The sequence below is a fragment of the Pogoniulus pusillus genome, chromosome 24 (genome assembly GCF_015220805.1).
Source record: "Pogoniulus pusillus isolate bPogPus1 chromosome 24, bPogPus1.pri, whole genome shotgun sequence".
Lineage (NCBI taxonomy): Eukaryota > Metazoa > Chordata > Aves > Piciformes > Lybiidae > Pogoniulus > Pogoniulus pusillus.
The window spans coordinates 1,556,813-1,572,130 of record NC_087287.1 but is presented as its reverse complement, the minus strand read 5'-3'; the positions used below and the strand labels follow the sequence as shown (position 1 = coordinate 1,572,130).

The following is a 15,318-nucleotide window of genomic DNA, read 5'->3' as shown; positions in this document are numbered from 1 at the left end:
GAAGGGTGAGTTTGGAGGATCGGCAAGGGGGGGGTTCAGAAGCAGGATTAGTTACACAGAAGCAGCCCAGGGAGAAACAGGGACACAGACTGTCTTATCTATGTTTGTGTTCTTGTTTTCGTACATCCGAGCAAGCCTCTGAGTGCAGCAGACATCACCATTGTTTGCTTCTCACCGCCTGGAATCTAATTTCTCTCATTAAAATAGTCCAATTAGGCTCAAACTAGCAGAGTTACGTAGCCGCTTCCTCATGTGGAATCTACACTTTCAGACTTCCTTGCAGGAAGCAACAAAGTTAAAAGGATTTGTCCTCACACAGCCCAAGCCCTAACACAACAAAGTGCCCCAAGTAAGGTGGCTTTGAGTGCCGAATGTCTACCTGCAGAAGCAGCGTTGTAACAGCAGCGGTAAGCAGCACAGCACAGCTCAGAACCAGCCGGCCCCTGCGTCGTACCGGGGGCACTCGGAATGCCCCTCTGCCATGCAGTCCGGCAGTTTTTAGGCTGGGGGTTTCCCCCTTTTTGATAAGCAATTTTCCGCACAACTGGGGGCACATGAGCTACGAGAGTCTGCTCCGACACAAGCTGCGAGCACATGCTGCAGGCCAAACTCAGCCCCCAAGGCCTAGGGATCCCTCCCGCCTCCGACTGCCGAGCACAGGGCGGCTAGGGGACGGCAGTGTCCTCCATTGTCTTACAGCGCTTAAAGTCCGCGGCAGCCCGCGAACGGCCGCCACAGCGCCAGGCGACAGCCCCGAAGGCCAGCGGCCGCCGCCAAGGAGTGCTGGGTCCCCGAGTGCCGCTCGAGCGGGCGGGCGGGCGGGCCTGGGCAGCCAGGGAGCGGCAGATAATGAGCTCCGCTAAACCAATTAGTGCCCCGTGCCGGGGCTAATCCCGCCCGCCCGCTGCCCTCACGCCGCCAGCCGTTGCGGGGAGGGGAGAAGGGGAGGAGGGGGCGGAGGGGGCAGAGGGGGCAGAGGCGGCGCGCGCTCGCCCCGCGCCCCGGTTCCCGCGCCCCGGACCCGCCAAAGCCCCGGCCCAGGCCCGCGGCGGCGGGAGGAGGGAACGGCCGCCCGGCCCCGCGCTCCCATTGGCTGCGCGGGACAGGCTGCCGCGAGCTGATTGGCTGAGCCGCTTCCCCCTGCCGCCGGCGGCTCAGCGGGTTGAATTCAAATCGGCACCGGGCGGCAGCGGGGCGGCGGTGTTAGTCCCGGTGCGTCCCGGCACGCTCGCATCCCCAGGCTGGGCAAACAGGTGGGTACCGGAGCGACAACAGAGGGGACCCAGCTCTCTAGGCGCCGTGCTGGCGCCAACTATTTAAACCGGATCCCGGAAGGGCCCTGCCCGAGGGTGGCGGCCAATGAACAGCGGCTGTGGTCCCGTTCGGCGGCCGGTGCGGCGCGGGGTGAGGAGGGGCTGGGCCGTTGGGCGCGGGCCGCCGGGCGCGCGCGGGCCGGGCCCAGAGGCGGGAGGCGAAGGGACGTTCCCGGCGGCAGCGAGGGCGGCGGGAACCGGCAGAAGGTGGGCACCGCCACCGCCTGCCCACCCGGCTGCCCCGACCCGGGGGGATCTCCGCCGGCTTTTCCTGCTAAAGCTTCTCTCCTCCCGCCCCGCAGAAGCGGCGGGAACTGCGATGCGGATCGGCGCGGCGGGTGTCGCTCCCTGAGGCTGCGCAGCGGCGGGAGAATGCAGCAGGCGGGCGGGGAGATGGGCACGGGCGACAAGGTAATTCCTCGGTTCCCCCTCGTTTTACTCCGATAAGACACCCGGCGAGACGGCTGTCTGCTGCCGGGGCGGAGGGTCCCTGCCACCGAGCTCCGCGCGGTGACAGCCCGGAGGTGCCCGTTCGCAGCCGTTCGCAGCACCTCCGGGTGTGAAATCTCGTCGGGTCTCAACGAATGCGGCTAAAAATCGTTGGATGGCAGCGGTCAGGCGCCGTTTCCCGTCACTTTAATTGCCACCCCTAATGCATGTAACTAAAACTTTACCTGGCGAACTTCAATCCACGGATTTTGTAAGGAGCAAAACTTGGCTCTCCCGTTCCCCTTGCCCTTAACGAAACACGGCTCGCTCCTTCTTTAGAGCCTTCACCCACCGGACGCCTCCCCTCGGGCTGCGTTTTCCCTGGAAGGAAAAGCGCCCCAAGAGAACGCTGGCGCCGTGTCTTCAGCTAAAGGCATGGTCAGAGAAACGCTTTCAGGGAAGGGGGTCGTAGGGCTCAGCGCTAGGCTGCAACCTTCGCCTTGGAGCTTCCGAAAATGCAGCTGCGCCCAGCGCTGGTTTCACAGAACCACAGCCTGGTGGGGGTAGAAAAGGGACCTCTGGAGATGATCCAGTCCAAGCTCCCTGCTGAAGTTGGGGCGTATCGTAGTGTCCTCTGCAGAGGAGGCTCCACAGTCTCTGGGCAGCCTGCTCCAGGACTCTGGGAGACTTTGACTATTAGCAGAGACTGGATTCTAGCACTGCTGGATTTTAACATCACAGTTTCTTTTGTGTAGGAAAATCATTCTTCTGAGCCATGTAGAAACGTCTGGAAGACTCCTCTGAAACAAGCAGCTACCTCACACTCGGTGTTAACAGAGATACAGCCGGACTGTCAGCCTCTAACCACTCCCACGAAACCTAAGGAGGGCCTTCCAGCAGAGCCATGGACACCCACATCAAACCTGAAAATGCTCATCAGCGCAGCCAGCCCCGAGATCAGGAGCAGAGAACAGAGGAGGGAACTGTTAAACAACACAAGTGAGGTCCTACAGGCAAAACATTGTTTGCAGGTCTGTTGTAAAGGCATCGTCTTAATTTCCCTTTTTTTCCCCAAGTTAGCTAACGCTGTTCAGCATGGAAAGTTGCACATTAGCATACTGCCACCTTTAGAAAGTTTTGGGTTTGGAGTTTTGTTACGGAGTGGAGTTTGGGTTTTGGGGAATGAAATGCGAGGCCAAAATGTAAGTCTTACCAAATGTAAGTCTGGAGGTTGCCTAGTTGTGACAGGGAACAGTCTGTGGTTTCATTTCAGAGCTGTTGAGGACAACAGGACAGTGCTGGGCTTCTGACAGAGCTTGCAATGAAGCTGACTCATAGTTGGGTTAACCTGTTGATTGTAAAAATCTCCTTCAGATTCTCTCCTTGTCCTTCCCATGTAGGAGCACTCACTGGGAGAGGAATACGGAAAGTCCCATCCGAGCCGCAAAGAGAAAAGCCTGGGCTTACTGTGCCACAAGTTCTTAGCTCGATACCCTGATTACCCCAGCTCTGCAGACAGCAGTTACATTTCCCTCGATGAAGTGGCTGAAGAGCTCAGTAAGTTGGTGTTCATGCTGCTGTCTCTCTGCATCCAGACATACCAATAAGCCACCATTTGTCTCAGCTCTGTAAAACTGCGTGCTAGCTGTGTGCTCTCAGGCTTATTTAAACCCAGCTTTCAACTCCTTCTTCTTAGGGCAATTCCTTTAGCAAACCAAAGATTTCTTTCAGTGAACTCTGAGTTTTGTGTAATAATAAACATCTAAATTACTGAGATTACCACAAACAAGCAGTTGCAGTTTTGTGGATCTAGAGATGATGGTTAAGATTAGTGGATGGACTCTCATGGCAGGAACTAGCATTTCTCAAGCTGAATCTATAATTTCCTGTTCAGTCACAACATCAATGCAAGAAGCTTACCTTCTGCTGTCCAGGACAAGTCCACTTTCTCATTTTATATCACTATTTTTGTATCACACCAAAGACCTACTGAGAGTCTGTGTTGCTAGCATTAAGCTGAAGGTTTTTTTAATCAAAGAGCTATGAAATAACAGCAGTCTACAGATTGGAACAGTGATCATAGAATGGGTTGAATTGGAAAGGCCCCCCAGAGCTCATCCAGTCCAATGCCCCTGCACTCAACAAGGACATCCTCTACTAGAGCAGGTTGCTCACAGCCTTCTTCAGTCTCACCTTGAATAGCTCCAGGGATGTGGTCCCAGCTCCCTCTCTGGGCAACCTGTTGCAGTGTTCCAGCACCCTTGTGATGTAGAACTTGTTTCTAACATCCAATCTAAATCTGAGGTCCTTGAACTGGGGGCCCAAAAAAGGTTACAAAGCAGTTGTCTACCCTGAGACAATCCAAACTGCTTGCAACAAATAATAAAAGATGGTTTATTTTTTTTAAAGCTGCATTGGAGTCGCTGTCCCTGGAGGTGCTCAAGAACAGCCTGGATGAGGCACTCTGTGCCATGGTCCGGTTGATTGGCTAGGGCTGGGTGCTAGGTTGGACTGGATGAGCTTGGAGCTCTCTTCCAACCTGCTTGATTCAATGGCTCTTCTGGCACAGAGGTTTATTTCTCGAGGAATGCTGTCAAGCCACTAAAACTGTGGTGAAGTCACAAGCAAGAATTATTTTGCTTGTGGGTGAGATCTGCGAGGGTTATTTTCATACACCTTTATAATGAGGAATTGTTGAGCATGCCTCAGGGGTACTTTAGGAGGAGGGGAGAGTACAGGAAGCTGCTCCCTTCTCTGTGCAGCCACCTTTCAGGTTGGTGTTTGTCAACAGACACTTCCTTCAGCATAGATGCTGACTTTCCCCTTCGGTTGTTGCAGAGGTTGAACGGCGCCGCATCTACGACATCGTGAACGTGCTGGAGAGCCTGCACATGGTGAGCCGCCTGGCCAAGAACAGGTACGCCTGGCACGGCAGGCACAACCTCCCCAAAACCCTGCAGGCTCTGAAAAAGGTTGGAGAAAGCAACAAATACACACAGCAAATTCATCTGATCAAGAAAAGAGAGTACGAGCATGAATTTGATCTCAACGGTGACAGAAAGGAAGGGATCCCAAAACCCACTGCCTCAAATAAGGATTCGGAGATGTCTTTCATTGAGCTCCCAGGAATGGAATTTCGTGCTGGTAATAATTCTCTGTAATGTCAAGAACATTGATGTGCTTGTAATGGTAAATATCTGTGAACTTCAGGGAAAAAAAACAAACCCACATTTATTGTACTACTTTTTCTGAAGTGCTGCTGCCCAAAAGGCACCACAGGTGCTTGCGGTGAGAAAAGGTGCTCTGCACACACTACTCGCTCAGTTCTTGTACACCTATTTTACTTCTACAATGCAAGAGACAAGTGACACTGCCAAACAGCACACAGCTGCTGCAGTGAGTCTGGAGGAGGCCACAAAGATGATCCAAGGGCTGGAGCAGCTCTGCTGTGGGCACAGGCTGAGGGAGTTGGGGGTGTTCAGCCTGGAGGAGGCTCCAGGGGGACCTTAGTGCTGCCTTTCAATATTTGAAGGGATCCTACAGGACGGCTGCAGAGGGACTTCTCATGAGGATGTCTGGAGACAGGACAAGGGGCAATAGTTTGAAGCTGAGGGAGAACAGCCTGGATCTGAATTTTAGGAAGAGTGGTGAGACTCTGGAACAGGTTGCCTAGGGAGGCTGTGGTTGTCTTCTCCTTGGGGGTGTTCAAAGCCAGGTTGGATGAGGACTCATACAACCAGGTCTAATTGAGAGATGTCCTTGCCCATGGTGGTTGAAGTAGGTGAACTCTGAGGTCCCTTCCACCCTCAGCCATTCTGCAGTGATAAAGACAGCCAACACACCTATACAGCCAGTCTGCAGGACTTGGTACCACTGAGTGTTAGTGACACCAGAAGTACAAGTTACACCAGTAACTATTTTTTTTCATTTAGATTTGAATCGCAGAAGAAAATTCAGTTAAGGACTGTTAGAACCTGCAGCCCAGCATTTTTAAGAGCACAAGTTGTCAAGACAATAAGAGAATGTTTACAGGGGGAAACACCTCCGAATCTTTGTGTACTGAAACTTGGTATCCACCTCATTACCTGATTCTTGCCCTGTAGAAACGTGATTTTGGGAGTCTGCATTGGCTCTGCCTGCTTGCCATGTTGTTTGTTCTTGTAATAATTGTTACTGACAATTTTTTTCCCTGTCTAGCTGGAATGCCACTGAATACTTTCATCTTTCTTCCTGTCTGCTGCAGCATCAGTAAACAGCAGGAAAGACAAGTCTTTACGAGTGATGAGTCAGAAGTTTGTGATGCTGTTTCTTGTCTCGACTCCTCAAATAGTGAGCCTCGACGTTGCTGCTAAAATCTTGATTGGGGAAGAGCAGTTAGAAGACTTAGATAAAAGCAAGTTTAAAAGTAAGTAAAAAGTGTTGCTGTCTGCTTTTTGATCTTGCTCTAAATAGAGAGATCAAGAACAAGCTGAACGAACTATTGCAGTACAAGTTGATGTAGTGTAAAAGGCTGTCAGCTTTTCCCTGCCACAAACACAGCTGAGCCTCCAACATCTCACCAAACCTTGTGTAGGGACCCACTTGTCATTGGTACCAAATGACCAGGTAAGAGAAGGAACACTGCTTTGAATCCTCTCCCATAAAATAGTGACACAAGGCTGTTTATTGGTAACAATTTCTCTTTCCTCAAGCAATCTGTCAAAGATTGCAGCACAGAAACATGCAAATCTGTGTTCTGCTCCTGTAACTTGTTGGAGATCTCAAGAAATTCTCTTAAGAGCCCTGTTAAGGAACTTGCACGTGAGAGGAAGTGAAACCCAGTGCTCTAACTGCTAATATTGCTTCAGTCGTTCACCCTGCTCTCACTTCTTCCTCTCCACTCAAATGAAAAGGTACTTCTAGGTCTAGGACTTTGTATCTGCAATAATGTCCTTGCTCTTGAGGGATCAAGAATTAATTTCATGGAAAGAGACCTTTCCACGAGTCTCAGGCTCCATTGCTTTGGAACTCTATCGTTGTAAAACAAAGCCTCATCCTCGCTGGTTTCAGTTCATTTCTTTTCCCCTGCATCAGGGTGACAGAGAGTGAGGTGGGCAGTCAACAGAGGGGGTTTGTTTGGTTTCCTTTTTGCTGCTTCTTTCTAATGCAGATCTCACAATAAAATAATTGATGGATTGATTGATGCAAAATGGTTACACTGGGAGGTGGAATGAGCCTGTATCTGTGCTGGAAGCAGCCCCAGGGAGCATAGATTTGAGGAGGGCAAAGTTAAGAGTGGAGATTAGGAAGAATTTCTTTAGAGCGAGGGCAGTGAGCCACTGGAACAGGTTGCCCAGGGAGCTGTGGAACACCTTTCTGGAGGTGTTCAAGGCCAGGCTAGATGAGGCTTCGAGTAATGTGGGCTAGTGGGAGGTGTCCCTGCCCATGGCAAGGGATTTGAACTGGGCGACCTTTGAGGTCCCTTCCCACCCAAACAATTCTCTGAAGCTATGCAAAGCAGTTTCAGGGCCTTCCACTCATGTGTCTGCATTTCAGGTACCACTTTTACCATGTTCTTAGTTGAGCTGCATAGGCTCAAGTTCCATGACTTGCTAGGCTTCCTCATTTCAGTAACAGAATCTTTGGCCTCAGGACACTGCCTCTGCAGCCCAAAAGTCTTATGTCATTTGCTGCCTGTTCCCTAGTAACTCAATCTGAAAAGAGTTAAGAACACCCAAGATTATTATCCTGCTGGATTTTAGTGTTTCCTCCCTGCTGCTTCCCACACTTGCCCCTCCATGTGTGTACCTGCCCTTTGAGCAATTCATTTTCACTACAGGATTGGTGTAGCTTTGGTCCCTGCACAAAACTGAACTTGTTTTGAAGCAGTTGTTTTTAGCATCATGAATCTAGCAGTATTTTCTGTATCTCCACCATTCTATTTTACACATCAATTTTATATGCTGCTGTGTTATTTCAGAGCATAAATTCTTGTCCCACTAAATTGTTCTTCTAAAAAGATTTGTAAAGGCTTTTGCTTTCAGATGCAAAAAGAGGTGTTGGAACGTTTTTACTATGTTAACTGGAACTGCTGTGTTTGACATTTGTTTGTTTTCTTTCAGCCAAAATTAGGAGACTTTATGACATAGCAAATGTTCTCAGTAGCCTTCAGCTTATCAAGAAAGTCCACCTTACAGAGGAGAGAGGTAGAAAACCAGCATTCAAGTGGACAGGACCAGAGGTCTTGCCAAACACTCAGGGTAGGTATGAGTCCTTTCCTCTTGTTCTGATTGGGAGTGCTTCTTTGTTTTCTCTGCTAGATTGGTTATGGCCAAAAGACAGTAAGCAAAGAGTCTTTCAGTGGTCACATTGGTGACCCTGATGTGTGACAGCACAGCAGTGTGGGTGTCCCTGTGGTGGATGTACTCATACTGAGAGTCTTCCACTTCCATTTTTGCTGCTGCTTCAGTAACTGCAACCCAGGCTCAAAGAACTGCTGTGAATTACTGAATCTGCATCTCACAAATACTGACTTAGGGGATTTTTTTCTGCTTTTAGACACAAAGCTTGAAACAAGTTCTACAACCTGTTCCCAAGCAGTTTCAGAATACATCCCTTCCAAAGAGCAGTGTTCCAAGAACCTTTTTCCTTCCAGAGGAAAGCAAAACTTCACTAGACATCCTTCTCTCATCAAGTTAGTTAAAACCATAGAAAACGACAGGAGAAAGGTTCAGTCTGCTCCCACCAGTCCAGTTGAAAGAACTGAAAGTAAGTAGCTGGAAAATGTTTCTGTATCTGTTTGGAAGTCTGTTTTTAACTGGGATGGACCTTGCAGCAAACAGTGAGGCTCGCCCTCTCCTAGGAGCTGTGCATGTGTGGGTCTGCCTTCTTACACCATACATAGCACCAGAAATGCCCAAAATAGCCAAGCTGGGGAAAATCCACACTGGCTGTCAGTCTGAGGTGTTACAAAGACTGATAGTGAAAACAAAACTGAAATGATGCCTGTTTGGTGTGCAAGCTCTGCAGGCAGCAGCTCTTCCCAGTTTGGCAGACCAAATCCAGTCAGGGCTTACACAGTTGAAACAAAGGAAATAGATTCACTGAGATCTGGGCCAAATTCAGCACAGCATGGGGCTCTCTCCTCCTCTTTACACCAGCTACACAAGGAGTGGCAAACTACTGGGTTAAGACTAACATGAAATCCCTCCTTACATGCCACTGTCTTGACTTGGTGTGATCTTACTGGCCACAACTTTGAGTTTGGGTAGCATGGCTGATTCTCTGGATGTTCTGTCATTGTGAGCTGCCCTAACCCAGGTAACTGTGCTTCCTCTTGAAGCAGTTCTGTATTCTGTAAAATGGCCAGAAACTTCCTGACAGTGTTCATGTTCTCATTAGGTAGCCTCTCTGGAGGGGCATAAAAAGGAGCAGAGGCTCTTTAAAGTTTGTCTGATGTTAGCTGCAATCCATTTGATCAAGTCTGGGCTGCAGTGGAGCCTCAGTGTGTCCCCACTAAATGTCTGTGCCACACTGAAAAACACAACCTCCTCAAGACACAATTTAACTTCTACATGTGATGTGCTAATAGGTTTGGTTTGGTGTCCCCCTCCAACCAGGTACTGATCAGAATTTATCAGCTCTCCCAAGTGAAATGGCTCAGGTCCCAGCAATTGCTAAACAGCAGCTGGAAGGACAAGCAAAGTAAGTTTGCACAAATGTTCAGGTGAGGAGATTGATTTTTGTCATTGGCCATTAAGCTAAAGCTGCTCGGTCCGAGTTGGGCAATAGTCTGCTGAGCAGGGTAAGCTCTGACACCGCAGGCTGCTTCTGCCACTTCTGTTCTCCCTCTGGGTTGGGAAGGGCAAGTCTACGTTACGCCTTTGTACTGCAGCAAGTAATTTGTCAGAGCATTCATCTCTGCATGAAGGTATTAGAATGTGTTTGGGCTTTTTGTTTACTTGTCTTGTTTGGTGTTTCTTTTCAAGGAAAGAAAAAGAGAACAAAATGAAATTACCAAGACCAGCTTTGGAATCTCATCTGCCCTTGCCCGAGGTAGTTCCCAGGCCAGAACCTTCTGGCAGCGCAGCACCCTGTCAGCAGGCAGCTCTCACACAGCCACTGGGTGTCTGTCCCCCAGGCCACCCTCCAGTCTCACCAGTAATTCTACCTCATTCCCATCCTGGTGTTTCATATGCAATCTATCTGCAGCCCTCCCAAGCACACACTATGACAACATACAGCCCCCGTGTCATGTTGCAGCCTCTACCCTGTGCTAATGTCACTGGAATTAAGAGTGTTAATTCCAAAGTATTAAATCCAATAACCACCGAGGAAGGGGACAATCAGATAGCTGCAGATGATCCAACAAAATCCCTGACAGCTAAAGAAAGGCCACCTGCAACATCAGAAACCTCACCACAGAGGTGCTTTAAAAGATCACAAGCATTACAGGAGATTAGTTCAATTAAAAGGTGCAGAAGAGATGCGGAAAGCCTGGAGACTCATCTGGTAAGTCACTTTGCTTCATAAGTGCCATTTTATACCTCAGTGATCTTGCCACCCACTCCTGATTTTAGGAGCCTACCACATGTTGGCAGAGTGGTAAAGAAATTCTAAAGAAGCCTTCCTAGGGAGGGAGGAGCCTTGCTACTGTGTAAACCTTTAACTTACACCAAGAGCATTTGTGCTGCAGCCCTGCACAACCTTTACTCTATCGAACAATATAGGTCCTGGTGGCATTTGGATCACCAGACCTTGTGTCCTTCACACCCCCTCTTCTGGATCATATGGAAGCAGTTAAAGGACCAAGCTGAAGTTGCCTGCTGGTGGTGTGTAGGTGTTTTAGATCAGGTTACAGTCAGTTGAGTTTGATGACTGGGGACTGGGGGTTTGATGCTTATGTTTGTAAAATATCCCATATCTTGCTGGTATTTGCAAAGCATCAGGCAATGTAGCACACCTGAAAATCCAGGAGCAGGCCCTATTTTTCTCCTTCTTCCCCTCTCTCCCTCCAAATTCTTTCCAAGAAAATATGCCACAAAGTACAAATCTTAGCCTAAATAAAACAACTCTCAAGCTCCCATCAATGGATGCCAGGATTCTGGAGTGGCTCAGGTTGCTCACCTCCATGCAATGGCTGGCACTCAGCCTTGGCTTTAGAGGTGTTAGCTGGCAGTGGACACATAGAAGTCACTGGACAGGGAATGTTTCAAAATCCCATTTCCATCCAATGTTCTACACTGTTAATGTCACCATGATAAGGCACGGGAGGAGAGCAAGAGGGTAGGCACACTTGGGGCATGTGGAGGGAGTGGGGCTGGACTGCTGTTTACTTTTCTGTCTCTCAGTTATTTGGCTGCTTTAAATTGTGCTTGACAGAACACTCCTGAAACCTCACCAGCATGTTGAGACAACACATGGTGGCAAACGTGTCCCTGGCCAGAGGGGCTGACATGAAACTGGCTGTCTTACCGGCTAGATACTCTTCTAGCACAAACCTGGGCGCTGCCTTCCCGAGGTTGAAAATGTCCAAACATTGTGGAGCCTTGAGAGTGCTGAGTCTGACAGTGCCTGCTTCTGTTTCTTTTTGAAGAGAGAAAGCATTCCAAAAGGAAGTCCATCTTGCAGTAGCTCACGAGTGAATCAGGAAATAGAACATTCCCAGAAAAAGAAGCAGAACCAACCTGAAACGCTGGATCAAAACAAGGCACCTTGCTATGACCAGTGTAAAGGAGAAGACAGTCCAGAAGAGGAGGCCAAAATCAAAACTAAGCAAGACATCCCTGTGGCATTTGCCATTCCTGCCCATGAGGTAAGTTCACCGAGCCACCACCCAGCACATCTTGCCCTCACCTAGGAGGCTCTGCAAAGGAAACAGATCTACAGTGAACTGCACACCCACAGACTGCCTTTGGCTGCAGGCTTTTTTAGTGTGCTTTTAAAACCTTGTTTTGTAGAAATGCAGAACTTCTTTTTCTGCACCAAGTACATAAATAAGAGGACACAAAGTGACTTTGAGGTGTCCATTGGGACGAAGATCACAACTAACACTAAAGAGGTGAAGGCAATGTTGGGATTCTTTACGTGCCCAGTCCTTTCTCTGTGTATATTTAATCTCAAATACTTTGATTCACAACAGAATGACAGGAGACTGCATCACTACAGTTTGCTGTTCTGCAGCTGGGATGCTGCTGTGGAGGACCTGAACAAGAGGCAGTTCTGCTGATAAAACTGGAACTTGGGAACACAAAAGAACTGTCTTCCAATATTTGTCTTAGGAAAAAAACCAACAATTCAAGAATGAGATGACTCAATGATTACTGGGTCCAGATGTTTCTTCTGGAAAAAACTAGCATTCAGTATCAGCATTTCCCTTTTGTTTCGTCTAACTGCAGTGTGTTAGTCCCAGAAGGATCTCCAGTTCCTCACTGAGGGTAGCAGCTGGAAGTGGAGCCAGCTTCAGTGTGTGCTTGAGTCAGTTCTGTCTAACTGCAGACATGAGATATGGGATCCTGGAGATAGAGAGGTTAACGCCTAAGGCAAAAGATGAACTTGATTTCTGTTGCTGTGTGGGTTAAAGGTGCACTGCTTTTCTTTTTCAGCCCTTTTTTCCATCTGGTTATCTCATTCCTCTCACCCAGTGCAGCCATGGCAGCAAGGCAGGCTTTTCTGACAAGGAGAAAGCTGAGGGGTGTCCAGGACAGCACACTGCCTACAGCTCGCCCATCGCAGGTGAGTAGCAAACACCCTTACACTTGCCTGCTTTAAGGGACCATGGGCCAGGCTCATCCTGTGGAGGGAATGGAATCCCAGCACAGCAGCTTGAGTCTCAGTTTCTAATCCCCCTCTACGCTGTGTGTCTGTTTCAGGTGTCATCCCAGTGACAGGATCTGAACTGAAAGCAGTTAACATCCCTGCTTTCCATATAACACCTTTGAATATCATGCTGTCACCCACCTCCATAGCTGCTGCACCTGTACTGGGCAACTCCTGCCTCAACTCAAGCAATACCAGTTCTGCCCAAATCCCAAGTTCTTCAGTTCTCAACTTTACACTGCAGCACATAGGACTAATACCTGCTGGTGTGCAAGTTCCTGCAAACACTTTCCTTCAGCACATGCCAGCCTCTTCACAGGCAGAAAACATTACCCACAGCTCAGAGAAGATGAGTGTGCAAGAAGAGAAGGTAAGGAAAAACAGACTGCAGAATGCTGAGTGGGAAGTACAGAGCAGCAGGGGAGCCTGTCAATAAACATCACTTTGAGCTTTGTAAATCAGGACTGCCCCAAAAGGGCTGGTAGTGAAGGCCAGCCTAGGGACAGAGTTACTGAGAGGTTAGAAAGGAAGAACAGTACCTTAGTTGTGGAACAGGAGCCAGGTGCAATGTGACAAGAGACAGACTTGAGATGGCACTCATCAACCCATTGGCTGTTTGTGACGATTTCTTTCTTCATATTACTCTCCGAGCCTGCTCTTGAGCTCTCACGTGTGAGCTCTTTTTGAGAAGGGTGGGATGGGAGAGGATTTACAAAGATGATCATTCTCTGTTCTGTGTAATATTGCATTGCCCAAGATCTACAGGAGTTGGGGCTTTGAGGAGACCTTATAGTGGCCTACTATAGGGAGGGACTATTGATAAGGTCTTGTAGTGACAGGACAAGGGGTAATGAGTTTAAACTGGCAGAGGGGAGATTCAAACTGGATGTTAGGAAAGGGTTCTTTACAGTGAGGGTGGTGAGACACTGGCACAGGTTGCCCAGGGAGATGGTGTGATCCACAACCTCCCTGGAACTGTTCAAGGCCGGGTTGATTGAGTTCTTGAGTGTCCTGTTCTAGTGGGAGGCATCCCTGCCTACGTCAGGGGATTGGAGCTGGATGAGCTTTGAGGTCCCTTCCAACCTAAACCATTCTATGATCTGCTTCTGTTAAAGGAATTGGGAGGGGATTAGAGAAACCATATTTGGAATTATTTTTGTGGGTATACCTATAGATATATCAAGGAATCACAGAATGGCTTAGAGTGGAAGGGATCTTAAGGATCCTCTGCTCCAACCTGCCTGCCCTGGGCAGGGACACCTCACAACTAGACTTGGCTGTTCATGGCCTTCTCTGTTAAAAGTTAAGCTTTTAAGTTCCTGGGGAGAAGTGAGTTTGCAAACATCCCGAAACTAGAAATCACTTTGCCCCATCCCCTGCCTTCCCCTTAAGTGAAAGCAATTCTCTCTTCTCTCCTCAGCCTCCGGTTCCAAAGGAAGCCCAAGAGCCCCAAACGGTCACAGAACACTTCTTCCGCACTCCGGGAGGGCCAAACACAGAACCTCCCCTGCCTGCAAAATCAGATGGCACTGCTGCAACTGCTCCAGCAGCTCTCTACATTCCTCAACGAAAACTTGAAGTCTCAGAAGACTAATTCTGAGAGCCCACAATGCTGAATGTGTTATCAGGTGTAATTAATGCTAACACACTGCACACAGCTTGGCTTGGATGATGGACAATGTGTACTGGAAAGACCTCAGTACTGGAATAGCCTTCGTGAATGCTTTACAATAGGAAGTGACTCTTCAGGAGAAATTTAATGCCCAATCGTTTTTCCCAGAGGCTTACCTGAAGTATTACAGCAAGAAAGTTGTGTATCTAGTGAGGGGGTTTGTGTTGCTTTTCTGCTATGCAAAGTAAGCTGAAATTGTACAGAAAGGTACAGGCTGTCAGTCAGTGCATGTTTTGCACACAAATAAGTACTGTGAGTGTGTACATATTTTTTTTTGTCTTAAGAAAAAAAGACCATAGTTCAAAGTGTCTTGTTCCTCTGTTCAATAATGCTCTTTTGTATAGTTAGTAAAAATAAAGTTAAAAAAAAATCCTAATCAAGTTTTATATAAGTTAAGAATTATTTATACTGTATTTTTAAATAAATTTGTTCAGATTACATTTACATCACACTCAAGTTTGGATTTTTTGTTTGATCAAATTCAATGACTTGTGTAATCCATTCTACATTCACTGGCATCTTTGCAAGGGGAAAAAAGGTATTTCATCAGCAAGGGGTTGAAAAGCAACTCCCTCTGACTTCTAAACTGCACCATCTCACTGGATAATGTCCAGCACCCACTAGAAAAAAAGAGTTACAAAATTTGGACTTGAGAGTAGCTTTATCACCTTGGAGCATGCTGCAGCGTGCAGCCCAGGTGCCCCAGAGCTGAGAACTTACAGGGTCTGGCTCTCCAACTAAACAATCTTAGAGCCAGAAGTGAATACTTTTGCTTCTCTTCTGCACTCCAAGACTGAGCCAGGTGCTGCGCTACACACGCTCTATGTTCTTCTAACACTGGAGGAGCTTCAAGCCTAAGAGCTTTCATAACATTTGACCAAGGTTTCTAAGCAGCTTGTGGCAGAAATCCCAGGTGCAGTTACTGCAGCCCTAGGGTAAGGTCTGGCTTTTAGGAGGGACCTCCATCTCCTTGGGATGTGCCCACACCATGCCAAGGCTGTACTAATAGTTTCTGCTTTCTATCCAAGATAGATAGCTTCTCCCTGGTGTTTGGCCCCTCTTGCCATTTCATGTCAAGCAGGTTAAGTTAATCCAGCTGAATCTGTA

The 15,318-nt window shown here is 48.4% G+C and overlaps 1 protein-coding gene across 2 annotated transcripts; it reads left to right on the top strand.

The window, feature by feature from the left end:
• The first annotated feature begins 1,048 nt into the window (after positions 1 to 1,048).
• E2F8 (E2F transcription factor 8) lies at positions 1,049 to 14,660 on the top strand. 2 transcript variants are annotated; one of them, XM_064163050.1, is made up of 14 exons: positions 1,049 to 1,392; positions 1,616 to 1,724; positions 2,498 to 2,773; positions 3,143 to 3,299; positions 4,581 to 4,886; positions 5,986 to 6,147; positions 7,844 to 7,981; positions 8,280 to 8,489; positions 9,341 to 9,425; positions 9,710 to 10,232; positions 11,317 to 11,535; positions 12,326 to 12,455; positions 12,593 to 12,909; positions 13,960 to 14,660. In XM_064163050.1, exons 2-14 carry the CDS (start codon positions 1,686 to 1,688, stop codon positions 14,131 to 14,133), a joined length of 2,736 nt encoding a protein of 911 aa, XP_064019120.1. In that variant the 5' UTR covers positions 1,049 to 1,392; positions 1,616 to 1,685; the 3' UTR covers positions 14,134 to 14,660. The 2 variants fall into 2 exon arrangements, with proteins under 2 accessions (XP_064019120.1, XP_064019119.1); XM_064163049.1 differs by having other exon boundaries at positions 1,049 to 1,404.
• Positions 14,661 to 15,318: the final 658 nt, after the last annotated feature.

Excerpts from the sequence above, each read along its gene's own strand:
- E2F8 (XM_064163050.1), top strand. The coding sequence starts at position 1,686 with ATGCAGCAGGCGGGCGGGGAGATGGGCACGGGCGACAAG. Across the intron at positions 4,887-5,985 it reads AGGAATGGAATTTCGTGCTG|CATCAGTAAACAGCAGGAAA; the intron begins GTAATAATTCTC and ends TGTCTGCTGCAG. Across the intron at positions 12,910-13,959 it reads TGAGTGTGCAAGAAGAGAAG|CCTCCGGTTCCAAAGGAAGC; the intron begins GTAAGGAAAAAC and ends TTCTCTCCTCAG.